Source organism: Leucopleurus acutus, assembly GCF_964270905.1.
Source record: "Leucopleurus acutus genome assembly, chromosome: 8".
NCBI lineage: Eukaryota > Metazoa > Chordata > Mammalia > Artiodactyla > Delphinidae > Leucopleurus > Leucopleurus acutus.
The window spans coordinates 95,446,303-95,471,496 of record NC_139151.1 but is presented as its reverse complement, the minus strand read 5'-3'; the positions used below and the strand labels follow the sequence as shown (position 1 = coordinate 95,471,496).

General features: G+C 39.8%; 1 protein-coding gene across 1 annotated transcript in view; it reads left to right on the top strand.

Moving 5' to 3' along the window:
* The window catches only part of PHF21A (PHD finger protein 21A), a 189,663-nt gene that overhangs the window by 131,911 nt on the left and 32,558 nt on the right, over positions 1 to 25,194 (top strand). The window contains exons 7-10 of the mRNA XM_082845639.1: positions 6,561 to 6,761; positions 13,003 to 13,254; positions 14,513 to 14,602; positions 18,509 to 18,802. Coding sequence (XP_082701765.1) covers positions 6,561 to 6,761; positions 13,003 to 13,254; positions 14,513 to 14,602; positions 18,509 to 18,802 — 837 coding nt within the window. The remainder of the gene's footprint in view (positions 1 to 6,560; positions 6,762 to 13,002; positions 13,255 to 14,512; positions 14,603 to 18,508; positions 18,803 to 25,194) is intronic.

Here is a 25,194-nt window from a genome sequence, read left to right as displayed (position 1 = left end):
ATGCAAGCAAACTGGGTCCTGATTTTGGCTTCGTTCGTCTTTTATTATAGAGAAATATATTACAACTACCATTCCCAGCATGCAGTGCTCTTTTTTAGTCTGTCTCTGTGTTGGTACTATTTTGTCCTAGCATCTGGGTATGTTACATATTGAAGCACTGTAGTTCTCCAGGGACCCATCTCTCTTGAGTAAACAGCTACACTTTTTCTTGTTTGATGCAAATTAAAGACAGTCCCCAGGTTCTTAGAAGGGTTCCTCGATTTAGACAGAATTTGACTATAGCAGTCTTAGCAGTCCTTTATAGTCATGCATAAGGAGTTGGGGGAAGGTGGGGTTGAGTTTACCTATCAGAGCGTGAATGAGCTAAATAAGAAAAAAGTAAACTGCATTTCAATCAGGCTGTCAAATAAAGGGTCTAATCCCCAATGGAAATGGGATATAAATCCCATTGATATGAATAAAAGGTCTAATCTCCTGTGGAGATGGGATGTAAAACCTATTGAGGTACATATCAGCGTGTGTATGTGTGTGTGCATGTGTGTGTGTGTGTGTGTGTGTATTTTGAAGGAAGAGTAAACCCCAAAGAATATTTTTTTAATTAAAGAAGCCAGAGTCTAATCAGTATCATGACTTATGCATTCCCCACCATCTGTTAAGCATCCATGTAGAGAATTTTGAACTTTACTGAAAAAAAACCCCTGATAATTCCAACTGCTGCTGTTCCTTAATTCATCTAAATTGTACTGTTCAAATTCCATGACACCTTGTGAAGAACTATAACATAACTATGTTCCCAACTCTCTATGACCAAACAAATCCTCTTTGGAAGACAACATACACAGTTCACTGTATAAGATGAGGTTGTAGATGCTGCTCTGTCAAACAGGTAGTGTTTTTCAAGAATATATTCCTTTTAAATAAGGCTTATAAGGTTAGAAGCTATTTGTCTAATTCTAACCCTGAAACTGAATATTGGAGAGTTTGGGGGAAAACCTTCTAGTGCCTTACAAAATGAATGAAACAGTTATTTTTCTCTAAGTATGCATGTATATGTGTGTGTGTGTGTCTATACACACACACACACACACACTTTTTTTTTTTTTTGGCCATGCCACGCAGCTTGTTCCCTGACCCAGGATTGAACCCGGGCCCTGGCAATGAAAGCCCTGAGTCCTAGCCACCGGACTGCCAGGAAATTCCCCTAAGTATATTTTTATAGATGCTGCCACCAATATTTTTCCTCCTACTGTCCTGTCAGAATTCTATCCTGTGTGTCTCCCCTAAACATTCCCTCTAATAACTTCAGTACATATTCTCTCATTGAATTTCAGTAATATATTACATCAAGAAGGAGCTTATTTTGAGTTTATTGCTTCTTGTTCCTGTGTCTTTGTTCATAAAATGGTGGAATCTTCACTTAATTTTCTATTTTCTTTAAACAGCACATACCTTTTACTCTGGATTGTAATTTTGTCGTTAATGTTAAGCCAGTAACATACCCTATTGTTTAGAGGGTAATTATGAGGCAGCATTCTGAAGACTCATGTAATCTCTTTCCTGTATCTTCAGTGTTGTTGAATATTGGTGTTACTTATAAAAACAGTTGGTTGACTTTCAGTTGGACAGTAGAAAGGTTATTTTTCTCCTCTCTTCTCTTTGGGTAAATTCGGATTTTATTAAGAAATGTAAATTTCTCCATGTTAGTTTTTATGCACACAAAAAATGTAGTATCCCTGGTTTCATTTGGGCAATTGGTGAGTCTGAAGACCTGGAAAGATTTTTCATTGCATTTTAGGTATGAAGATGGGTAGGGTTTGTTCTTGACTTTCTGGATTTGTGACAAGTTACAAGTCTACCAGTTTCTGGTATGAGGGGGGAGGTTATATTTTCTGATTGTGTGGTTGATCATAGAGGAAACAAGGATGAATTTTTAAGGCAGTACTGTGTAGGAAGATGTCTGGGTGGATGTGGCCCTCTCTTAATTGATTCAAGAACAGATAATGCTGAGTGGAACACAAGCAAGCTCAGTGACTGTGTGGAAAAACGGAGCCTTGAAGCACCAGCGTCCAGTTGTGGAGGACAGGGCTTGTGCCTGCATTTGTGTTTTATTTTATTTTATTATTATTTTTTTTTTTGCGGTATGTGGGCCTCTCACTGTTGTGGCCTCTCCCGTTGCGGAGCACAGGCTCCGGACGCGCATGCCCAGCGGCCATGGCTCACGGGCCCAGCCGCCCCGCAGCACGTGGGATCCTCCCGGACCAGGGCACGAACCCGTGTACCCTGCATCGGCAGGCGGACTGTCAACCACTGCGCCACCAGGGAAGCCCTGCATTTGCTTTTGAGAGAAGCTTTCTAAGATTTGTGTGAGGATTGGATGGAAATAAATTGGTGGCTCGATTGGAGGGGTAGGGGCTGTTCTTCCACCACTCCATCTCCCTTCTGTATTGACCAAGGCCATGGCACTTGGAATGATTGACTTCCATAGCAGAAAAACGAACCCGATTTTCTGTTGAATCGGACTGATAAACTTTTGTGTTTTTCTTTGGAATCTGTCTTGCTGTCGTGTGAACACGTTGATAGTATCGCTGAATGTCACAGTATTGATCACGGTGACTACCTGTCTCAGAAACTGTGACTTCAAGTGTCAGAGGCTCTGTGAACCCTTCTGCCTGAACAAGCCCTGATGAAACCTAGCGATGCGCATGTCAAGGGAATTGGAGGCTTGGAATCCCATTCTGGGTTTATGGAGCAGTTCTTGACAGATGCATTGGGGGGGGGCGGTACTTGCCATTCTGGATACCTGGCACATTGGCCTGTTGTTTATAGAAAATATATTAAGGAGAGAAGGTAATAAATTGTTAACTTTTCTCTCTCTCTTCTGCCTTCATTCTTTCCAGCTTTTCCTTTTTCCTTTCTTTTGTTCCCCACCCCTGCTTTTAATTTTATTTTTTAACAACTTTATTGGAGTGTAATTGCTTTACCCCTCCCCCCTTTTTAGCTCTCATTAACTTGTTAGTGAGTGATGAATGGCCAGTTTGTGAGACTTAGCCTTTTCTGAAAGCTTCAGGATAACGTTCCAAGATAATTAGCTATGTTTAAAGGTCTCCTTTATATGTGAACAACATTGAAAACATCCAGTTGTTGAGGCCAGTATAACCTGCATCAGTGACCAGCAGAAGTCATGATTTCTTTAAGACAAAGAAATGGTAGAAGAATGTAGTCTCACTTCCTGTGGAGATGAGGCTTCTTAGGAACTTTGCTTGATTCTACAAGCTAAAATTTATGAAATATTATAGCTGTATTCTCTCACCGCCACCCAGAACTGGTACTGACGCAGACTGGGGTCCTGCTGGAGTTAATGTGACTGTTGTATTTGCCAGAGCTGCAAGACTGAACTAGAACAGGACTGGATTGTGGAGCCTAGAAAAGCCACCTACTGCACAGGGCAACTCTCCTTTATTAGTTGGTTCTTAAAAGAGTGTGCAGGGTCTCTGTACACCTAAGGAGCGCCTCCACTGCAGAGCTCACCTAACTTTAGATCATTGGTTTTCAAAATGCAGTGAATAGTTTATTTGACAGAAGGCAACAGTGCTTCCCCTGACCGTTGATTTTTTTAAAAAATTTCATAGACGTGCACAACTATATTCTGGGTATTCTTCTAGGCTTCTGGTGAACACAGCAAGGACTGCCAGGGCAATGCATTTCTGAGCGGCTCTCTGAAATATGCCAGCGCCTTCTTTCAAAGAAAGCATTACTCACCTCATATGATCTGACCCGTGTCCAATCTGCACAGCTCTCTCTCTCTTCTTTTTTTCCTCTTCTCAAGGACTAATGAAAGTTTGCAAGTATTTTGATCTCATCTCCCCTCCTCGCTTAGTTTCAGGCCCTGGGGGAGGAACAGTTGTGAATGCATCGTGACTCACTGACTCCCACGTTTCTGATTCTGGTTCTGATTGGTTGTCACCTTGCTCTAGCCATATGGCTTCAGAGTACTCTAGCCTGCGTCCCTTTCTTGTTCTTTCCCCTACTGTTCCCTTCTGTTGTACAAAACACTGGGAGTGGGTTCCAAGCTTTGTCTCTTGCTTCTAGTTTAACCCGGTTAGGCAGTAAGTAGGAGAGCACACTGTATTTCCTAAAAACAGCTATAGAGGAGAAAAACACCCTTTCCTTTTGCGCCTGGTATAGTAATTATTTAGTTTCCTGTGCTGTTTTTTTTTTTCTTTTAATTTTATTTATTTATTTATGGCTGTGTTGGCTCTTCGTTTCTGTGCCAGGGCTTTCTCTTGTTGCGGCTAGTGGGGGCCACTCCTCATTGCGCTGCGCGCGCCTCTCACTATTGCGGCCTCTCCTGTTGCGGAGCACAGGCTCCAGACGCGCAGGCTCAGTAGTTGTGGCTCACGGGGCTAGTTGCTCCGCGGCATGTGGAATCTTCCCAGACCAGGGCTCGAACCCGTGTCCCCTGCATTGGCAGGCAGATTCTCAACCACTGCGCCACCAGGGAAGCCCTCCTGTGCTGTTTTTATTCAAAGTTTATTTTTTGGCAGGTGTCACATTTGTGTTTGTATTATTTCCTCCTGGTTTTTCTCCTCCCCCTGATTTGAGCTGGGGGGGTTTGTTTTTGTTTTGGTAAAGGGACTAAGAATGATGCTGTACTTTAGCTAGTTTGTTAATATGTTTGATTAATGCTGATTAATATGTTGGGGAGGGGGACTGAAAGCAACTCTAAATAATTACTTAATTGTTAAATGTCTTATTGTTCTGGCAGTCACCAAGCAATAAAGTCTACATGTGGTACTCAGGATTATCCATGCCACCGCTACTGTTACTTCCCCTTCTCTTAAACTATATCTATTCAATTACCTAAGTTTTACACTTGAGAAATAGGATTTTGAAGACTTGAAAGTTATTTTTTAAGAATTTTTTTATTAATTTGTATTTTTAGTATTCTGCAGATGGTTTCTGGAAAGACTTTGGACTCTACATCTTTTCTTTTTAATATTTAACTGCTCAAAGAGGTGGTGCTAGCAGAGTACAAAGCATAGCAGACCTGCCCGCCCCCCGCCCCGCCAAATTGGCCTTTATGTGATATTTTCATTGCCTAAAAAGAATCAGTAATAAAAATATTAAAATTTTTCTCAAGAATGTATTTTGTATTGACTTGAAGTTTTTAAAAATCCATTTTGTAAATGTTTTAATGTTCAAATATGTCAAGGAAGTAACCTGCAGGTTTGGATTCTTTAGAGAGTGTGTGTAGTGAAGTTGGTTAGAATCATAGGCAGGAATGTGAAATCAGCCCGGCCCTTATGTTTCACTTAACCCCTTATTTAAAGATCTTCATTTACTTCTTCTCTATTTAAATCTATATGAGAAGACAGTAATCTATTTTTGTCAGAAGTAACAAACCTCAGCTGGTGAACTCACTTGAAAGTGTAGGCGAGGAGTGCTGCTTATACTTGCTTCCAGCCATTAGGGCAGGAGAGTCAGAACCCAGGTCTGACCCCAAATGGTTATTATATTTTCTCTGAGCCATTTGCTGGTCTTTGGTTCCATCACTTCACACATCATGTGAAGAGAATGAGAACATTTACTTAGCCACCGTAGTTCTAGATGCAGAGTTTAGTTGTGAACAAAATAAATCCATAGCCGCGTGGAGCTTACCTTTTGTTGAAATGTATTATCATAGTAAGGAAGGTTTCCAAATGCACCATTTTCTTGGATTTCAACAAGGACAGAAAATTCAAAAAACCTTAATTAAAAATTTTCATCCCGTATAGCTAAAACACTACTCTGCCTAAGCAAATGTATGTGTTTTCACAGATCCTGTCCCAGCAAAGCAGTGCTCATGAGTTACATGTTTCAGTTATTTACCATGTCTGTTGTGTATATTGCATAGTGCTGGGATCAAGGTTTCTTTGTTTAAAAGTCTGTTTAATGTTTGAAACTGCCATTAGATACATGATGTTTGTTTGATTAACAAAAATTACTGTAGCATAACTGGTATGTATGTTATCAGATGCAAAAAAAATAAATAAATGACCAAGTGTGTGCCACTCATAGTTCCGAGTACTTTACGTGAGGCAGTTTGGTACGCGTAAGAATCCTAAGGATATTATTAATCACCTCATCTTTACAGAACAGGAAATTGAGGCACAGATAGGTTAAGTGGCTTGACCAACATCATATAACTGGTAAGTAGCAAAACTGAAATTTGAATTGAGGCAGTATGTTTGCAGAGTTGTGTTTTCACTGCTACGTTATACTGCCCTTCCAGCCCAGCACACTAAATAATAATAGTCAAGGAGTCTCAGCTCTGCTATGCGACCTCCATTAGCTTTTCTTCTCATCTGTGCCTCCGTTTCCCTTTATAGATTGATATAAAACGTTACTTATGCCATGGGTTTCTCCTCAGTTGTCTAATCTGTAAATTTTAGAGGTAACAAGATCTAGAATAAGCTAGTTACAGAAAAGATGTCAGAGGCATATAATTGCTGCCTATTTCTATACAGCTGAGATAGAACAATATTCTCATAGATTTTATTCTTTTTTGTCCTCCTTTGTAGAAAAGAGTAGTTGAACAGCTTCGGAAGAACCTGATAGTAAAGCAAGAACAACCAGACAAGTTCCAAATACAGCCATTGCCACAATCTGAAAACAAACTACAAACAGCACAGCAGCAACCACTACAGCAGCTACAGCAGCAACAGCAGTACCACCACCACGCCCAGTCGGCTGCATCCTCTCCCAGCCTGACTGCTTCACAGGTACAAGTGTGGATGGAGCACCTCGGGCTTCGTGCTGTAGGCTGATTTGCTATGGGTCATGGAGAACTAGGTCCTGTTTCAGACTATGTTAACAACCTCAACCAGCACTAAACAAAGGTTATTTTGGTTACTTTTTTATACTGTACTGGGATGATAATCACTTGAAATTCATTGCCTGAAGGAAATGACATTACCAAGGAGTAAAAGTTAAACTGATTTCCCATCTGTCCAAAGAAGGAGAAAAGGTAATCAGTGACAACGAAAAATCACTTCTCTGTATTAGAACAGAATTAAAGTCTTCTTTTGAACTTCTGGAAGTATTTGTTTGCACTTGTTCTAAAAGTCTTTGTGACTTGACCCTCAGGAATTGTTTTTCTGGAATTCTTAGCAATTTTAGATGTGGAGATATTCCAGGATCAATACCCATGGAACCAGGTAGAAAGAGGCATTTAGAAGGTGGTATATTTCATAGAAATGAAATATTCATTTCCAAGTCCAGTTCGTCTCATATGAGAATATGTATCTGTTCTCATATACTAAAGGAAATCTGAAATGGAAGCTACAGGTCAAAAATAGCACTAAGGGGTGGGAAGCCTAATAATATGCTAACTGGTGTAGCTGTGCAAATGATTTTACTGAAAAGGGCATTTGCACTACCATATAATGTAAGGATATTGAGGCAATCAAGACACACAAAAAGGACATATTTGGGAATGTTTCTATTAAGAAAAGTATTCAAGCTTGATCTCCACATACTTATATGTAGTGTGGGCATACCTTTTAAAGTGGGACACTTGAGCAGTGGTTCTTGATCTTTGGAGGTCCCAGACTCCTTTAAGACTCTGTTGAAAGCCATGGATTCCCTCCCTGGAAAAATACACTCACACCTAATACAGTCATTTTTGCACATGGTTTTAAAGACTTTGGGATCTTCTGAAACCTAAGCATGGACACCTCTCACCCACCAACACCATCTTCACTGTATCTATATGTAGAGAAAAAGATTTTAGTTTACTTGGTTAGTCACCACTTATGGACATTGGGCTGGTTCATATACAATATTCTGCAAATGAAAAGTACGTTACTTACAAAAATACTGAAGATTACTAAAGATAGTTAACAGTTAATAGAGGTTACCATATACTGGCATTCTCCTAAGCACTTTACATGTATAACATACGCAGTCCTCACCCCATCCCTACTAAGGACAGTATTATTATTATCTCTGTTTTTTAGAAAAGAAAACTAAGGCACAGAAAAATTAAGTAATTACCTAAAATCATATATCTATTATATGGTGGAGCCAAGATTTGAACCCAGATGTTCTGGTTAAAAATTCTGCCCATTCACTACTGTAGACTGCCATACAATACCAAAAAAAGAAATGCCAACATTATATAAAATGCCAAAGAAGGAAAATGAAGAATCCCTGTTGTAAATCCGGTAGCTAGAGTGGCCTACATCATTTTTACCCTAACCTCCAAGGCTATTTGGAAATTAGGCATTCAAACTGACTTTAAAACCCCCCTGACCAGCATTTATATTTCTTCTAAAAGATTGCCTATCAGTTTACTTTTTTTGGAGTTTTAAACAGAGTTGGATTGGTTGTTCTCTTCTCAAAGTACAATTTGATCAGAAAGTGTTTACATGGAAGGAGTGTGGTAGAATTCATTGTTTCCTGGTACTAGGAATTTTCTCTCCTAACCCATGGAAACTTTCTGTTCAAGTACCATTCCATATCACACAAATCAGAGAAAATACTTATATAATACTTACAATAGCTATTTCCTTCCCTGGTAATCTGAGTTCTGTGCTGCTTTGGGATGGTAATAGTAAGGGGCCTAGGGCTATCCCCAAAACAGTGTTATGTGGCATCCCTCCATCTGGTAGCCCACCTGATATATTTAATTGATTTAGCTAAGCTTGTTTTATATTATTTTGTTTTGTTTAATGTTAAAAGCCATAAGATCTCTAGGTTATTGGGTTTTGTTTTTATAGTAAACTGTCAATCATTATTTATCACATGCTCCTTATACGAGAGCTTCTGGTATACAAAGAGGTAGTAATGGTCCCTGCCTAGAATCTGGTAAACTATGATAATTATTTTCATTCATTATGTAAATGTTTATTGAGTCTCTACTATATGCAAGCTTTCTGCTAGGCAATGTCTTGTAAATAAGACAGAATTTCTGTCTTCAAGAACTTAACAGATTTAGAGGAGAGGAAGATGTAAACAGCTAACAAAGAAGAATAAAATGAAAGCACCTGTGAAAATACCAGAGGACAGTAATATTGACTAGAGGGATCAGAGAGTGCTTCATAAAGGAGGTGGCTTTTGATCAGGGCCTTGGCAGATAAGTGAGATTTCAGTGATGGAGCACAGGGAGAAGAGCATCAAGGTGTAGAGAACAATGTGAACAGAAGTATGGACTCAAAAAAGTAAATGCGTGTCTTGGAAATAGCAAGTAGGCTGATGTGGCTGGAGCGTGGATTCCAGGAAATGGTGGAGAGGGACATAAAACCAGAAGGTAGGAAGAGGCTAGCTTGTGGAAGCCCTCCAATATGTGGCAGAACTTTTGGGGGTTTTGGCAGTCATAGGGAGTCATTAAAGATTCATGAGGTCAAGGACAAATGGGAAGTTTAATACATGGCATATACTAAATTTCTAAGTCCAGAAAGGATTAACTATTAATTTAGCGATTGGCATGGGCAGGGAGGAAGTGCTAGGATGAGAAAGTGTTTTATTCTAAGTCAGGTGATTAGCATGTACCAAGTCATGGGGCAGTGGGAGGATCAGTCCCCTTTCCTTAGCTAACTCCAGCTTATGTTTGTATGTATATTTTGAAATTTTTCCAAACTACAGAAAAAAAAAGAAAGAATAGTTGAACACAGGCGTACCCTTCAACTTAAATTCACAACTCTGTCATTTTAAATGAGTACATATGTAAAGAAGCATGCAGTTAATAAAACCAAACAGAAAGTAAACCCTCATAGACAGAAGGAGGAGGGGTTCTATTGATAGCTGTCCGAGTGTACAACAGTTACCTTCCATTCAAAATTAAACAAATAGGGATTTCCCTGGTGGCGCAGTGGTAAAGAATCCACCTGCCAATGGGGCACGGGTTTGAGCCCTGGTCCAGGAAGATCCCACATGCCGCGGAGCAACTAAGCCTGTGTGCCACAGCTACTGAGCCTGTGCTCTAGAGTCCTCGAGCCACAACTACTGAGTCCGCGTGCCACAACTTCTGAAGCCCATGTGCCTAGAGCCCGTGCTCTGCAACAAGAGAACCCACTGCAGTGAGAAGCCCGCACACTGCAACAAAGAGTAGCCCCCCGCTCGCTGCAACTAGAGAAAGCCTGCACGCAGCAACGAAGACCCAACGCAGCCAAAAATAAATAAATAAAATTTTAAAAAAATTAAACAAATAGTCTAAAATAGGTGTGGAAGTTAATTAGAGCCCATAGTAATAATCCCTCTAAGTTCTGATTTGTACGTTGGAGTTTATCTTTTTTAAATCGATACCTCATGCTTTGCAGGTAAAAAAAAAAAAAACTTAGCAAAAAAATAAAAGGATTTTGCTGTTAGTGCTTCTTGCCATGTATTTTCTGCATTAACTTCTAGTTCATGCAGTTTGGGTTTTGTTCATAAAGAACCCCTTCATGAAACTGGGGAAACTGCTATCATCTTTTGAAGGTGATCATACTTGGATAGCATCAACCAGCCAAGGACTAATCACAGCTTCCATAAACATCATTTTTTTTTTTTCTGGGCACCTTTCCTCACTGTCTTCTCTTCCTCCTGCCAGAACAATTCAGAGGTTTTCATTAGGTCTGGATATCAAAATTCTAGATTCTCTCTGTCATCTAAACTCAGAACTCCAGGAGTTTGATTTATGTTCCCTAGTACTTAACAGTAGAATAAGCACCAGACCAGGAGTGAAGATCTAAGCAGTACCTGTGTCAATACCTGGTGTCAGTAAATGGTTTGCAAATAGATGTAGTCTTCAAAAGCTTTTCATCAGTGCCTATAGTACTAGGTCTTGTGCCCCTGTATACAAAGTGAGTTATGTAGATGCTAGAATACATGGAGTGAAATTAGCTACAACCAAATATTTATAAAGTAGAATAAAAATGCTAACCTAACATATGAACAGACTTGTTAGAATTCAGTGATTTTTAGTGTTGCAGGTAATGCTAAGTATATAAATCAGGTGAGTTTGAGGTTTTACTCACTTTTTAAGAAAAATTATTCAAAAGATTGTTAATGACTTACCTGATCAAGGATGTTTTAAACAAAAGTATATTGACCCTCTTTTAAAGTAGAACCAACACGCATGACTGTTTTTAAAATCCATGTCAGTGAGTTCTGCTGACTAGAGCTTTCCTTCCATAACCTGTGTTGGCACCAGGATTGAATGCCATCTGGTGTGACTTGCTCACCACTTCAAAAAGTTCTTTGTATTTGAATGTTTTAAATTGATGGAGAGAGCTAGTATCACACTGGGTTAAAAACACATATTAAAAATAGCAGGTAATACAAAGTCAGTCCCGCTGCTACACTACTGTAACATTTCTGATGATAAATAGCACTTAGCTTTTATTTGGTTTTCATCACTGATAGGCAGGATGACCTGCTACCTCCCAAAATAAATAATTATCCGTGTTCCCCCTTTTACTCCCATTTCACACTTGAGAGGACAGTGGCAAGGAGAATGAGCCATTCTGTATTGTTGACTTAGAGAAGAGGAACATATTTGGGTGATTTTAATTGCAGGCATCAATAAGGATTGTTCATTAGGCTATGATGGGATAGACAGGGCCAGATTATTACATTGTTTAGGTTAAAAGAAAAAAAAGTTGTTAAAATATTAGATAATACATGCATGTATGTGTTTAAGGCAGAAAAATTACTTAGAACCAAACAATACACAAGGGCTTGCATAGACACTGAAATAGAAATTCACAAAGGAATTTGTTCAGATCTGTTTCAGGGAGAGTGGGGTCCTTTTCCCTGGTCGAGGGCAGTGCTGTCCAATAGAACTTTCTGTAGTGTTGGAAAGCTCCACTGTCCGGTTTGGTAGGCACTAGCCATGTGTGGCTGTAAACATGTGAAATGTGGCTAGTGTGACTGAGGAACTGATGTGTTAATTCTTACTTTGTTTTCATTAAATTTGAATACCTGCATGAGGCTATTAGCTACCAAACTGAACAGTGCAAGTAAGAAGAAAAAGGTGAAATAATATCAAAAATCAGAACCAACAAGTTAGACCAGGTATATTTTCACGTTTCTGAAACATCTCTATCTTGAGTGACTAGTAGCATTAGATAGGTGTGTATGCCATGAAATCAGGTTGTTTATATTTTCTTGTTTTGTAGCTGGCTCCTTTAATTACTCTAATAGAAAGTCTAGAAAAATACAGCTTCAGAGCTGCAGTAGCGCTTGTGGAGCGTCAGTCAAGTCCTCTCACCTCAGTTCAGACTCTGATCTGTAAGACTTTCTGAAACTCAGGTGTTTGTTTCCACCTTGTCGCCCTTTTCTGGATCTTTCCTCACTTCTGCAGCAGTCCTGCAGAGCAAAGATTGTAGATTGTGATTCATATCCCTTTGGTATCAAGAGCTGGTATTTACTATACGAGTTGGTTAATAGGTTTCATTATCTAGAGTTTGGGATTTACTGCCTTTGAGGCAACAATTGTACTAATTCTTATGTGAGTTGCCCTTCCTCTTCTCCAGGGTGGCACTCAAAAGAATTAAAAGACCCTGTCGTTTTATCCCAGCCTTTGTGTCACAGGAGGCAGATATCCAGAATTATATGATAGCTTTCTTCATATTGATGAGGTTGTAGCAATTAATGATAGAGATGGTGTGTACCTCATTGATTTGCAACTTCTACAAAATTTAAATTAATTGAGAGCAAGCAAAGAATTAGAAAAATCAGAAGAAATAGGTATACTCATATTCTGTATCTGTAAACCCACCCCCTTCCTTGTTGAGAACCCTGTGCCCATATTAGTCTGCAGTTATTACTGTGAACTTAAAGCTAAATTTGAGAACTCTGGCAAACTAGAGATTGCCTTTTCGTATAGCAAGAACTGTGCTTTATGTACACAAAAGAAATGTTGTTACACCAAGAAACGTGACTGATGATGAGAATCATTGCTTTGTTTTCTTCTGGAGGCTAGCATTTTGTTTAGTGGGATGACACTTCAGCGTCCTAATGTCTGTTCTCCATGTCTCCTAGAAGACTGTAACTACAGCTTCTATGATTACCACAAAGACACTACCTCTCGTCTTGAAAGCAGCAACTGCGACCATGCCTGCCTCTGTTGTGGGCCAGAGACCTACCATTGCTATGGTGACCGCCATCAACAGTCAGAAGGCTGTGCTCAGCACTGATGTGCAGAACACACCAGTCAACCTCCAGACGTCTAGTAAGGTCACTGGGCCTGGGGCAGAGGCTGTCCAAATTGTGGCAAAAAACACAGTCACTCTGGTAAGCCAGCAGCTGCTACTCATGTGTGCCCACATGCGAGGGTCAGGATATGCATTTGTAGAGTATATCCATTTTATGCTCCTGCTGGATTTTTCAGTCTCCATCGTTCTTCTACCATACCAGATTCCCCTTCGGGGCTGACAAGGGAATATAGCATTCCTGCTATCTATTTAAGTAACTTTAGAGGTGTTCTTACACCAAGGATCAAAACTCTTTGAGGTATTATCTGAGGCCAAAGGATGACTTGACTCAAGGGGGGAAAATGTCCTTCACAGAGGCATTTACACTGTTTCATGTATCTCTCCCTCTATCCTAACCACACTCCTTCCTGTGAAACTAGAGTGCTTAAACTCTCTGGTGCTATGTTACCAATTTGGGGAAAATGCCGTGAATTTTTTTAGTACACTCTTCCTTGAAATTGCACTCAGGAAGTGCTGGAGTTAGTTGGGCACTTAAAAATTTTTCAAGAAACTCACAAATAACAGTGTCCATGTCCAAGGTCCATCAGAAAGAATATCCCTAGAAGGAAGAAGCACTTGAATAAAAATTGTTCTTGAGTTTTCTAGGGTAAAACTGTCTAAAAACTGTTTTCAGAATATACCCAAATTGTAGTTTAAATGTCCGTTCTTAAAATGGAAGCTAAGAGCTCTTAGTGGCTTTCGAATAATGACCAGTGGTGAGTGAAACTAGAGGGCATTAAAGTGAAGCTTTACTACTTACCCAGGAGTCTTTAGGGGAGTAACCAAATCACTCAGCCGGACGCTGAGAATTAGAACATTGTCTATAGGAATAAAGCCGTTCACTGTTATGTAAAGCTCTTATATTAGGAAAAAGCCCATTTGTCCAGGCAGCAAGTTTGATTTTCCTTTGGATCCAGTGTTGACTTTTAAAATACATAAGTGCAGTAAAGCAATTATACCCCAATAAAGATGTTAAAAAAATAAAATAAAATAAAATACATAAGTGCAAGAGTTCTCGAACGTCAGAGGAAATTGTGATTGCTGAGCTTGCTGTGTTCTACGTTAGCTGTGTAAGGAAACAGAAATGAGGTTGGTTTACTTTATGGGGTAAAGCCTGCAAGCAGGAGAGTAAACAAGTTTCTTAAGGCAGTGTTAATTCAGATGATTAAGTCTACGATGAAAGCTTATAGAAAATATTGTCTGATTGAGAGAATAGTGATGCTGAAACTACTTTAAGAATACCATCTTTGATATTGAATAATTATTTTCCTCTCTGATTTACTTTTCTCATTTTTTAGCAGGTTCAGGCAACACCTCCTCAGCCCATCAAAGTACCACAGTTTATCCCCCCTCCTAGACTCACTCCACGTCCAAACTTTCTTCCACAGGTGAGTAAATCAGTTGACAAGCCCAGTGATGGGTTAGGTGGGACAAAAATCCTTGTGAGCCCTTTCTAAGCAGCCTGTAATGCCCTTGTCAGTTCAGCTGTATTCAGATCCCACTTAGCTAAGGATTCTAGCTGCTGATCTCTATACCATGAAGAAGCTTTTTTTTTTTTTTGCTGCACTGCACGGCATGTGGGTCTTAGTTCCCTGACTAGGGATCGAACCCATGCCTGCTGCAGTGGAAGCTCCGAGTCTTAATCACTGGACCACCAGGGAGGTCCCACAAAAGAAGCTTTATTTATTGTTAATTGGAGTATAGTTGCTTTACAGTATTGTGTTAGTTTCTGCTGTACAGCAAAGTGAATCAGCTATATACGTATATCCCCTCCTTTTTGAATTTCCTTCCCATTTAGGTCACCACAGAGCATTGAGTAGAGTTCCCTATGCTATACAGTAGGTTCTCATTTGCTATCTGTTTTATATTTAGTAGTGTGTATATGTCAATCTCAATCTCCCAGTTCATCCCACCCCCAACCCTTTCCCCCCTTGGTTCTCTACATCTGTGTGAGAAGAAGCTTGTTTTATCATCAGGGTTTCTTAACAATGATGAAAGGCTGTAGCAGAGGGATGTAAGGAAAGGGAAATTTTCCTAAATTTAAAATAATGAAGATAGCACCATTTTAAACCTTATAATGTTGACTTACTGGAAGAATTTAGCCAGAACTGCCTGCCAGTGGGGAAGGAACGCAGTTACCACTTCTTCCCCACAACCTCCCACCCCACTTGCTGTATGCCAGGGAGAGTAGGAAAGGAGACAATAGTGACACTAACTGGTAGGAAGCGTTCGGTTCTGCTCTGGAAAGTGATGACATAGAGCATCATTCTTAAACACAAAGTCTTGATGATAAAGATTCAGACCAGGAAGCTGCACAGGGAACTTTCTGCCTAGACCCAAGCAACTCTACCCATATTCTCATGAGAGTATTCTTCCAGCAATTGGCTGAACTCACCATTCTTATGGCAGAATGTCATGACTGTCCCAGTCTGGACCTTGAGAGGAGTTGACTTGCCTGGTAGAAAGATTGGGTGTTCCTGTCTGAAGCCTCAGCTTTCAGGCAAAGAGAGAAGGGAAAGGATGTGTGTGGTCAGTGGCCATAAGTGATTTCTGAATTGCCTCTGGGGAGGGGATGGGCAATGCTAACATGAGATTATTTCAATCTTCTATCAGATAAATTCTTAATGAATACCTTAGGTATCAAAAGAGCACTAAGAACTATGGATATGAAGTTTTCAAGATAGTTCTCAGCCTCATAGAGCTTCAGACACATGCACAGGCAATTACTGTGTCCATTATGGGAAGTACAGGGTAGTCTGAGAATCCATGGGAAGGACAGCCAACTCATTCTTAGAATATTACAGAAAGTTTCCTTGAAGAGTTGACATTCCATCTTAGACCTAAAATCCTAGTGAAGTTAGCTTGAGAAAGTTTTGGGGGAAGAAGAAAAATGTCCCAGGCAGAGAGAAGAGCCTATATGCAAGTCCACAATGCAGAGAGACATGTCGGCTTAAGGAACCAAAGGCAATTTGGTGTGGCCGAGCACAGTGGGCCATGTGGCTGACTCAGGCTAGAGTAAGGTGAGGCTGGAGAAGCCCATAGGCCAAAGCCTTTGGAACCTTATAGGCTATATAGGAATTAGGGCCTTACCTAGGAACAGTGGGGCTCCATTAAATTACTTTCAAACAGGTACTTGACATGATCAGATTTTTGTTTTAGAAAATTCCCTCTTACCACTGTGTGGAGAATAGATTGGAGATTGTCAAGAATGTGGCAGGGAAAACAGGACATTGTCAGCAATAACAATAGCTAATATTTAGAGAATCTTGCTAATGTGCCACTTACTGCACTAGGCACTGTACATGGGTTATCTATTTTAATCCTCACAACAACTCTGTGAAAGTAGGTATTCAGGTAAGAATCTAAGAATAAGAATCTAAGGCTTAGTTTTTGTTTTTCAAACGGTGGGGCATGACCCATTAGTAGGCTGTGAAATCAGTTTAGTGGATTGTAACCAGAGTTTTTAAGTAAAATGAACAAGACAATAGGAAATGTTAGAGTATGTAGCACATAAGTATTTTTTCATGAAGTTTTTATGTTAGGTATAGATAAATATCTATGTACGCGTATTGGTTACAGCGTGAAACATATTTCCTGTTGTGTATCCACGGCACACACTATAGGGTTGTCTTAGATGCAGCTAAGTATTCAGACTCACAAGACTATCAGAGGCCACACTTGGCACCAGTGTACTTGGAATGATATAGGACAGAAACCAGAGCTTGCCAGCAAGACAGCTTCTTCAGAAGGAATCCCTATAGCAGTCCATATAATAGTCTCTACGGCTGTCCAGGGACTGCTCAGGTACAGGGAAGTGAGATCTTTATCAGGTCAGTGGGAGAGCCACCCTAGCACAGAAATCGTATGCCTTACAGGAGCCTAATATATCTTATAACAATTCTATAGGCATGGCTTTCAAGGTCCCCGCAGTGGACAGGCACAGTTACAAGAGTCACCCCATTTCAGGAAGCCCAAAGCAGGGTGTCTCATCGTCTTTTTTTTTTTTTAAACAACTTAAAAATGTTTATTTTTAATAACGTATTTCCATCTCTGCTTTTTGCAAGTAATGGAAATGTTAGATTTGATTTAGCAGCAAGAGGTCATTTGTACCATAAGCAGTGTTGCCTGCTAATATAGTTGACATTCTTCCCTTACCAGGTTTCCAGGGGTATACAGCTAGAGAGTTAACTGAAGGTGAAATTCTTATGCATAAGGAGAAAGGATTTTGCCCACAGGTCACAGTTTAGAAAGTTTGAAAAATACTCTTAGAGAGATTAGGTGTGTTATCTCAGGTTACACAGCTAGCTAGTAAGTGGTAGAACCAGAATTTGAACCCAGGCAAGGCTGATCCTACGTTTTTAATCACAGTTTTCTGCCACTGTTTCAGTAAAGCAAACACAGCTAGAGTAATGGTAGTGAGGATAGAAAGTAGACATATCTGAGAAGGATTTAGGAAGTAGAGGTAGAGTAGGAAGCATTAGGAATGATTCTGAAGTTTTTTTAGTAAGAAAGGGGCATTTACTGATGTAATGATTATAGGAAGAAGAAAAGATTGGAAGAAGAAGTTGATGAGTTTTGGACATGCTAATTTTGAACTTCTTGTGAAATTTCCAAGTAGAGATGTATAACAGGGAGTTGAATAAATGACTCTGAAGTTAAGGAACTGTGTGGTCCTGAGATACAAGTGTGGAAGTCTTTAGTATATAGATAGTAGTTGAAGCTATAGAATGCAGTGAGAGTTCCCGGGAGGAGTGAGGACATTGAGAAGAAAAGGGGTACCAGGACAAAACCCTGAGAAATATTCATATTTTGGATTGGGCAGAGGTAGAGGAAGCCACAAAGGAGACTTAGAGAAGGAGCACCCAAGAACAGGGAGTTAGAGGGCCAGAGATGGGAGTGAACTGAGCTGTGGATATGAAGAAATTTAGAACGTGAATTAAGGGCAGTGGCAGCATTATTACCATACTGGGCACGAGTTCTGGGTGGGACCAGTCTCTGGATTAGGCATTTGACCTCAGCCCAAAGAGGTGGCATGGTATAGGAGAGGGAGCTACGGTTTGGAATCAGAAAAACTACATTCTGGGGTAACATTTGCATCCTCTTAAGAGCTGATGCATCTTTGTAATATTGTATATGCTGAGATCTATAGAATTGATAATACTAAAATGGATATTAATATTTGTACTGAATACCATTTCACTCACATATATAGTGTAGAGGATCTGGCAATGTCTAAGATTTATAGGACTTGAGAAGTTTAAGTAATGCAATAATTGTTCTTTCTTTCTCCATAGGTTCGACCTAAGCCTGTGGCCCAGAATAACATTCCTATTGCCCCAGCACCTCCTCCCATGCTTGCAGCTCCTCAACTTATCCAGAGGCCTGTCATGCTGACCAAGTTCACTCCCACGACCCTCCCTACCTCCCAGAATTCCATCCACCCCGTCCGTGTCGTCAATGGGCAGACTGCAACCATAGCCAAAACGTTCCCCATGGCCCAGCTCACCAGCATTGTGATAGCTACTCCAGGCACCAGACTCGCTGGACCTCAAACTGTACAGCTTAGCAAGCCAAGCCTTGAAAAACAGGTACAGGCAAGAGTACGCACCTGCTTTGGGCAGTAGCTTTGCCGTTGAGGCTGGTCAGTCTGTAAGGGGTCTTTATCTTCTCAGCGGCTCCTTATGTTAGCACCATTGTCTGTTACTTATCATGTGATAATTTATCCACAATGCAAAAGGGCTGTTCTTACTGAAGAAAGTTGGGTTGCTTTACCCACCATCCCCTTATACATGAATTTTGATTCCTGTGTGAATGAGCTCCCCCTGCTGCTTCTGAAGCAGAAATTCACAGATGAGTTCTGCTGCCCTCAGTCAGGAAGCACAGATAAGGTAGTAAACAGAAAATGCTATATTCATTTCGGCCCAGTAAGAATCCAGATGAGGATATCACTATGAAAGTTAGGAAGAATAAACAAAGCAAGGAAAAGGATTTCATTTCAAAGATTCTCCCTGGTTATTACAGATAGTGAAGAGCCAATGAAAAAATTAAGATTTCTAAAATTCATTCTTTTAACTCTAGAGGATACAGACAGTTTAGCTCAGATATTGAAGCCTTTCATTTATATTTCTAAAATCAGTTTTCTCCTAAAAACACAAGTCTATAGAAATACAGGTAACCTCCAAAGATACATAAGGGTTCTATGACAGAAAGATTTCTAAAACCAAGAAAAAGGATTTATAGGCAGTCACCATATTCTATTTAAAGAAAGACCAGTGACAAGAAAGAAGAATTGTGGAAAGAAAAGCTCTTTCAAGAAAGTTGATTTAAAAAGTCATTGCCCTATTTCTTATTGCTCAGGCTTGAGTTCTCATTCAACTGAAAATAGTCTCTGGTGATCCTGAATCTTCTGCTTCTGGATGGCTGACCATGATTCAGAGAGGCTGGCCAGATGGTGGGGAATGAGAAGGCTTCCTGCTGCCTTGGCCACCTTGAACAGAGGAGCCTTATGCATGGAATACCAGCTTTCTGCCCAGGCAGCTCATAAATGCAGCCGATCTGGCACTAAGAACCTGGGTACCAAAATCTCGTATCAAGAAATACCAGCAAGAACACATCTCTATTCCTGGGGAGGCTACTCAAACCCCCCAAAATGCTTTGAGGAACATTTAGAGATAAATTACTTACATGTATTTTAGATCAGGAGTTTTCAAATTTATTATCAGCAGAACTTCAATATTAAAATAATGAAAGTAATGAAAGTAAGATGCCCAAGCTTAGGAGTTTGGGTGGAGGCCTGTTTGTAGACCAGCTGCCATCATGTCCCGTGCTGGCTCTCAAAGGACGACCTCTGAGGAGCATTAGAGTTGTAAAGAATGTGGTTTCAAAACATTATTTAATTTATTTATTTAAATTTATTTATTTAGTTAGTTTTGGCTGCGTTGGGTCTTCGTTGCAGGTCGTGGACTTTCTCTGGTTGTGGCGAGAAGCAGCTACTCTGCTGTGGTGTGCAGGCTTCTCGTTGTGGTGGCTTCTCTTGTTGTGGAGCATGGTCTCTAGGTGCGCAAGCTTCAGTAGTTGTGGCACGCGGGCTCAGTAGCTGTGGCTTGTGGGCTCTAGAGTGCAGGCTCAGTAGTTGTGGTGCACGGGCTTAGTTGCTCCGCGGCATGTGGGATCTTCGCGGACCAGGGCTCAAACCCGTGTCCCATGCATTGGCAGGCAGATTCTTTTTTTTTTTTTAATTAATTAATTAATTTATTTATTTTTGGCTGTGTTGGGTCTTCGTTTCTGTGCGAGGGCTTTCTCTAGTTGCAGCAAGCGGGGGCCACTCTTCATCGCGGTGTGTGGGCCTCTCACTGTCGCAGCTTCTCTTGTTGCGGAGCATAAGCTCCAGATGCGCAGGCTCAGTAGTTGTGGCTCACGGGCCTAGTTGCTCCGCGGCATGTGGGATCTTCCCAGACCAGGGCTCGAACCCGTGTCCCCTGCATTGGCAGGCAGATTCTCAACCACTGCGCCACCAGGGAAGCCCGGCAGGAAGATTCTTAACCACTGCGCCACCAGGGAAGTCCCTCAAAACGTTATTTTAAATTATTAAATACTATTTCTCTTTTACCTCGTTTTTGATAAAGATATTTTTAGGAGACAAGAATCTTCAGTTTCATTTCATTTTTACATTTCTTATTTTTTCTGATTACAAAGATGATACCTGTTCACCGTAAAGGAAAGCTCAAACGTTACAGAAATATATATTGTAGAAATTTATCCCCTCATAATCATTGAAGAGAGTAAATTTCTCCCATAATTTTACTCTCCAAAGTTGCTATTAGCAGTTTAGTTTATATTCCTCCACATATTTTCTTTCTAAAGGAAAATACAAAATCAAACTGTATATTACTTTGTAACTTTCTTTTTTTTCTTATTAAATCTTGAATATCTTTTCATATCCCAGCCTTACATATTGATAGAGCTTTTCATTTTGATTATAAAAATATCATAAAAAGGTATCCATGAATTCTTAAAAATCAAAAAAAAATTATTTTCTAGCAGTGAATTCCATGGTCTTTCTTCTTGTTGATCTAATAGAGGAATGTAGTCATTGCTGTTTTAGTTTAGCAGGCCACCTGGCACAGCAGTCTTACAGGTTATCAAGCTCAGTCAGCAAGGATTCTCTTTAGACTCCATTCTCAGAATTCTCTTACTTCAGATCTTTCTACTATCCTCTTTTTTTTTTTTTCCATGTTTCATTTCCAGTATCTTATTTATAGCTGTTAAGAGATCCCATAGATGAGCATTATGTAGCCATGGAAGTACCACTTACAGCCTACTCATAGAGTTATCAAAACCTGTGTCCAACGTTCTCTCTGTGGCCAGGCTAGATGGGTTCCTTTCTGCTTGCTACTCTTTTGTTTAGGGTGATAACAGTCACTTAATAAAAAATGTTGATTCTGTGCCAGCTGCCATGCGACATGTGCTAACACAAGGGTTGGGAGGTCAAAGCCTGTACCCTCACAGAGCTTGGTCTGGGGCAGGCACTGTGGCTCTGCCTCCAGGGGAGGAAGCATGGCAGGTCGTGTAGTTTCACATAGGCATAGGAAAGGGAGAGGCAGCGTCAGCTGTAACAACAGTGGTCTCACTTCTCCTTCCCCCCATCAGGCATCCCCAACTTCCTTATCCACCCTAGATAAGAGAACCTGTCTTATCCCTTATCAGAAGCCACATTACCTTGTGGCTGTGAGAAACTGAGTGGTAGAGTTTAAAGAGCTTTGAGGCTAGAAACATACTTAGGCAGAAAGGCAGATAAAGCCAGACAGACTTATATCATGGCCCCCACACTGCCTCCTGTTATGTCTTTGTCCTCTCCAGCACTCTGTGAAATGGGGCTAAACACCTGTGGATGGCGGAATGACGTAAAGAGCTTAAAGTCCGTTAGACTGTGTCTGATGCATTTAGTTCTCAGGGATTATGTTCATTTCTTATCCACGTCACCCCACCCCAATCCCTGCAACAAAGACATCTATGTATGTCCCTAAGGCTAGGCTACTGAAAAAAATCCTAGGTTGTATGGGAAAATTTGTCAGATTGCCACCCATTCCCCTACTTCCATCTATATTTTGTATAGGAACCTACACAGTGTCCTCTAAAAAAAAGAGTACTTCCAAGTTGAGAGTATTATCCAATGTATTAGCCTCAGATCCCAGTCTTCTCTTTAAGGAAACTTGAGGTGGTAACTCTTTGCCCTCAATCCAGATTTTTTTAACCTTGATTGATGAAACTTTGTACATTTAAAAAATTTTCAAGCGCCTAACTTTCATTATTCATGCAGCCCAGCCTTAAAAGATGAATTTGTAATTCAGGGGTATAAATGGCTAATTTAGTTCTATCCAGAGTTTTTGGTTTTTATCTTTGTAAAACCAAAGAAGAACAGGATTTGCAAATTCGTACAGGTGCAAAGTAGGAAATATATCAATAAACGAGTAAAGCAGACTGGGAGTAAACAAGTAGATTTTTTTTCACTTCCAATGGGAACATGAGTACAAGAGATATCCCACTCTTAATTTCTTTGAAATAGTAAGACAAGTATGACAAAATCGACAATTTGGCCTTGGTGTCAAGAAGATAATAGAAAGTAGAAGAGACTGTGGTAAAGTGCAAAGTAATATACTCCATCTCAAGGAGGCAGCAACTTTTTGACAATAGCCAGTTTTTATCATATGAAAACTTTTTCAAGAAAAGCCAGAAATCCAGATATTTTGAGAGATTTCAAGATATACTTTTGCGATTAAAAACAAATAAAAAAAATAAATTAAAAAAAATATATATATATATCAGTAACTGTTTAAACACCATGTAGGCAAAAAATAACACCTGCCGGACAGCTTCACCTCTGGATAGTGGTTTATAATCTCTGATAGAGACCATACTTTTAGCTTAATCATTTTTGTTTGTTTGTTTCCCAACCTAATTGTTTTTTTAATTGAGGTGAAATTCTCATCACATCAAATTAACCATGTTAAAGTGAACAACTCAGTGGCATTTACTACTTTCACAGTGTTGTGCAACTACCGCCTCTGTCTAGTTCCAAAACATTTTTATTACCCTAAAATGAAACTCAGTACTCATGAAGTAGTTACTCCTCATTTGCTCCTCCCCTGCCTCTAGCAATCACCAATCTGCTTTCTGTCTCTATAAATTTACCTATTTTGGGTATTTCATATAGATGGACTCATACAGTATGTGACCTTTTGTATCTGGTTTCTTTACTTAGCATAATGTTTTAAGATTTATCCATATTGTAACATGTATTAGTACTCCATTCCTTTTTAATAGTCAAATAGTATTCCATTTGTATGTATATACCACAATTTGTTTATCCATTTACCCATTGATAGATTTGGATTATTTTCACCTTTTGGCTATTGGAAATAGTGTTGCTGTGAATATTAATGCACTAGTATTTGTTTGAGCACTTATTTCCCATTCTTTGGGGTATATACCTACAAGTGGAATTGCTGGATCATATGGTAATTCTATGTTTAACTTTTTGAGGAACTGCCAAACTGTTTTCCACAGCGACTGAATCAGTTTACATTCCCACCAGCAAGGTATGAGTGTTCCATTTTCTTCACCTCCTTACCAACACTTATTATTTTCCTTTTTAAAAAAATTATAGCCATCCTAGTGGGTGTGAAATGATATCACATTGTGATTTTGATTTGCATTTCCCTAATAATTAACGTTGTTGAGCATCTTTTCACGTGCTCGTTGGCCATATGTAAATTTTCTTTGGAGAAATCTCTGAGTTCTTTGCCGGTTTTTAAACTGGGTTGTTCATGTTTTTGTTGTTGAGTTGTAAGAGTTCTTTATATAATCTGGATACTGGATCCTTATCAGATATGTAACTTGAAAACATTTTCTCTCAATATATAGGTTGTCTTTTCACTTTCTAATGTCCTTTGATGCACAGAAGTTTTTAAATTTTTTCTTTTGTTGCTTGTGCTTTTGGTGTCATAACTAAGAATCCATTGTCACATCTAAGGTCATGAAGATGTATCCCTAATTTTTCTTCTAAGAGTTGTATGGTTTTAGCTCTTATATTTAGGTCAGTAATCCATTTTGACTTAATTTCTGTATATAGGGTGAAACAAGGGTCCAACTTTATTCTTTTGCAGGTGGATATCCAGTTCTCCCAGCACTATTTGTTGAAGAAACTATTCTGTCCCCATTTGAATGATCATTGCATCATTATTGAAAATCTATTGGCCATGGATGTATGGGTTTATTTCTGGACTCTCAGTCCTATTCTGTTGGTCTATATGTCTGTCCTTATGCCAGTACCAACCACACTGTCTTAATTGCTATAGTTTTGTAGTAAGTTTTGACATTGGGAAATATGAATCCTCCAACTTTTTTCTTTTTCAATATTGTTTTGGCTATTCAGGGACCCTTACAGCTCTACATGAACTTGAGAATTGGCTTTTCCAGTCTTTCTGCAAAAAAAGGGTGGGGTAGGGGGCTGTTGGAATTTTGATAGGAATTGTTTTGAATCTGTAGATTGCTTTGCATAGTATTGCCATCTGGGCAATATTCTGTCTTCCAGTCCTTGAACATGATGTCTTTCCATTTACTTAGGTTTTCTTTATTTCTTCAGCAGTGTTTTATACTTTTCAGTGTACAAGTCTTTCACCTCCTTGGTTAAATTTACTCCTAGGTTTTCTTTTTGTTTTTTTAAATAAATTTATTTATTTTTTATTTGTTTATTTTTGGCTGTGTTGGGTCTTTGTTGCTGCATGCAGGCTTTCTCTAGTTGTGGCGAGCGGGGGCTACTCTTCATTGTGGTGTGCAGGCTTCTCATTGCAGTGGCTTCTCTTGTTGCAGAGCATGGGCTTTAGGCACACGGGCTTCAGTAGTTGTGGCACATGGGCTCAGTAGTTGTGGCTCACAGGCTCTAGATCACAGGCTCAGTAGTTGTGGCGCACAGGCTTAG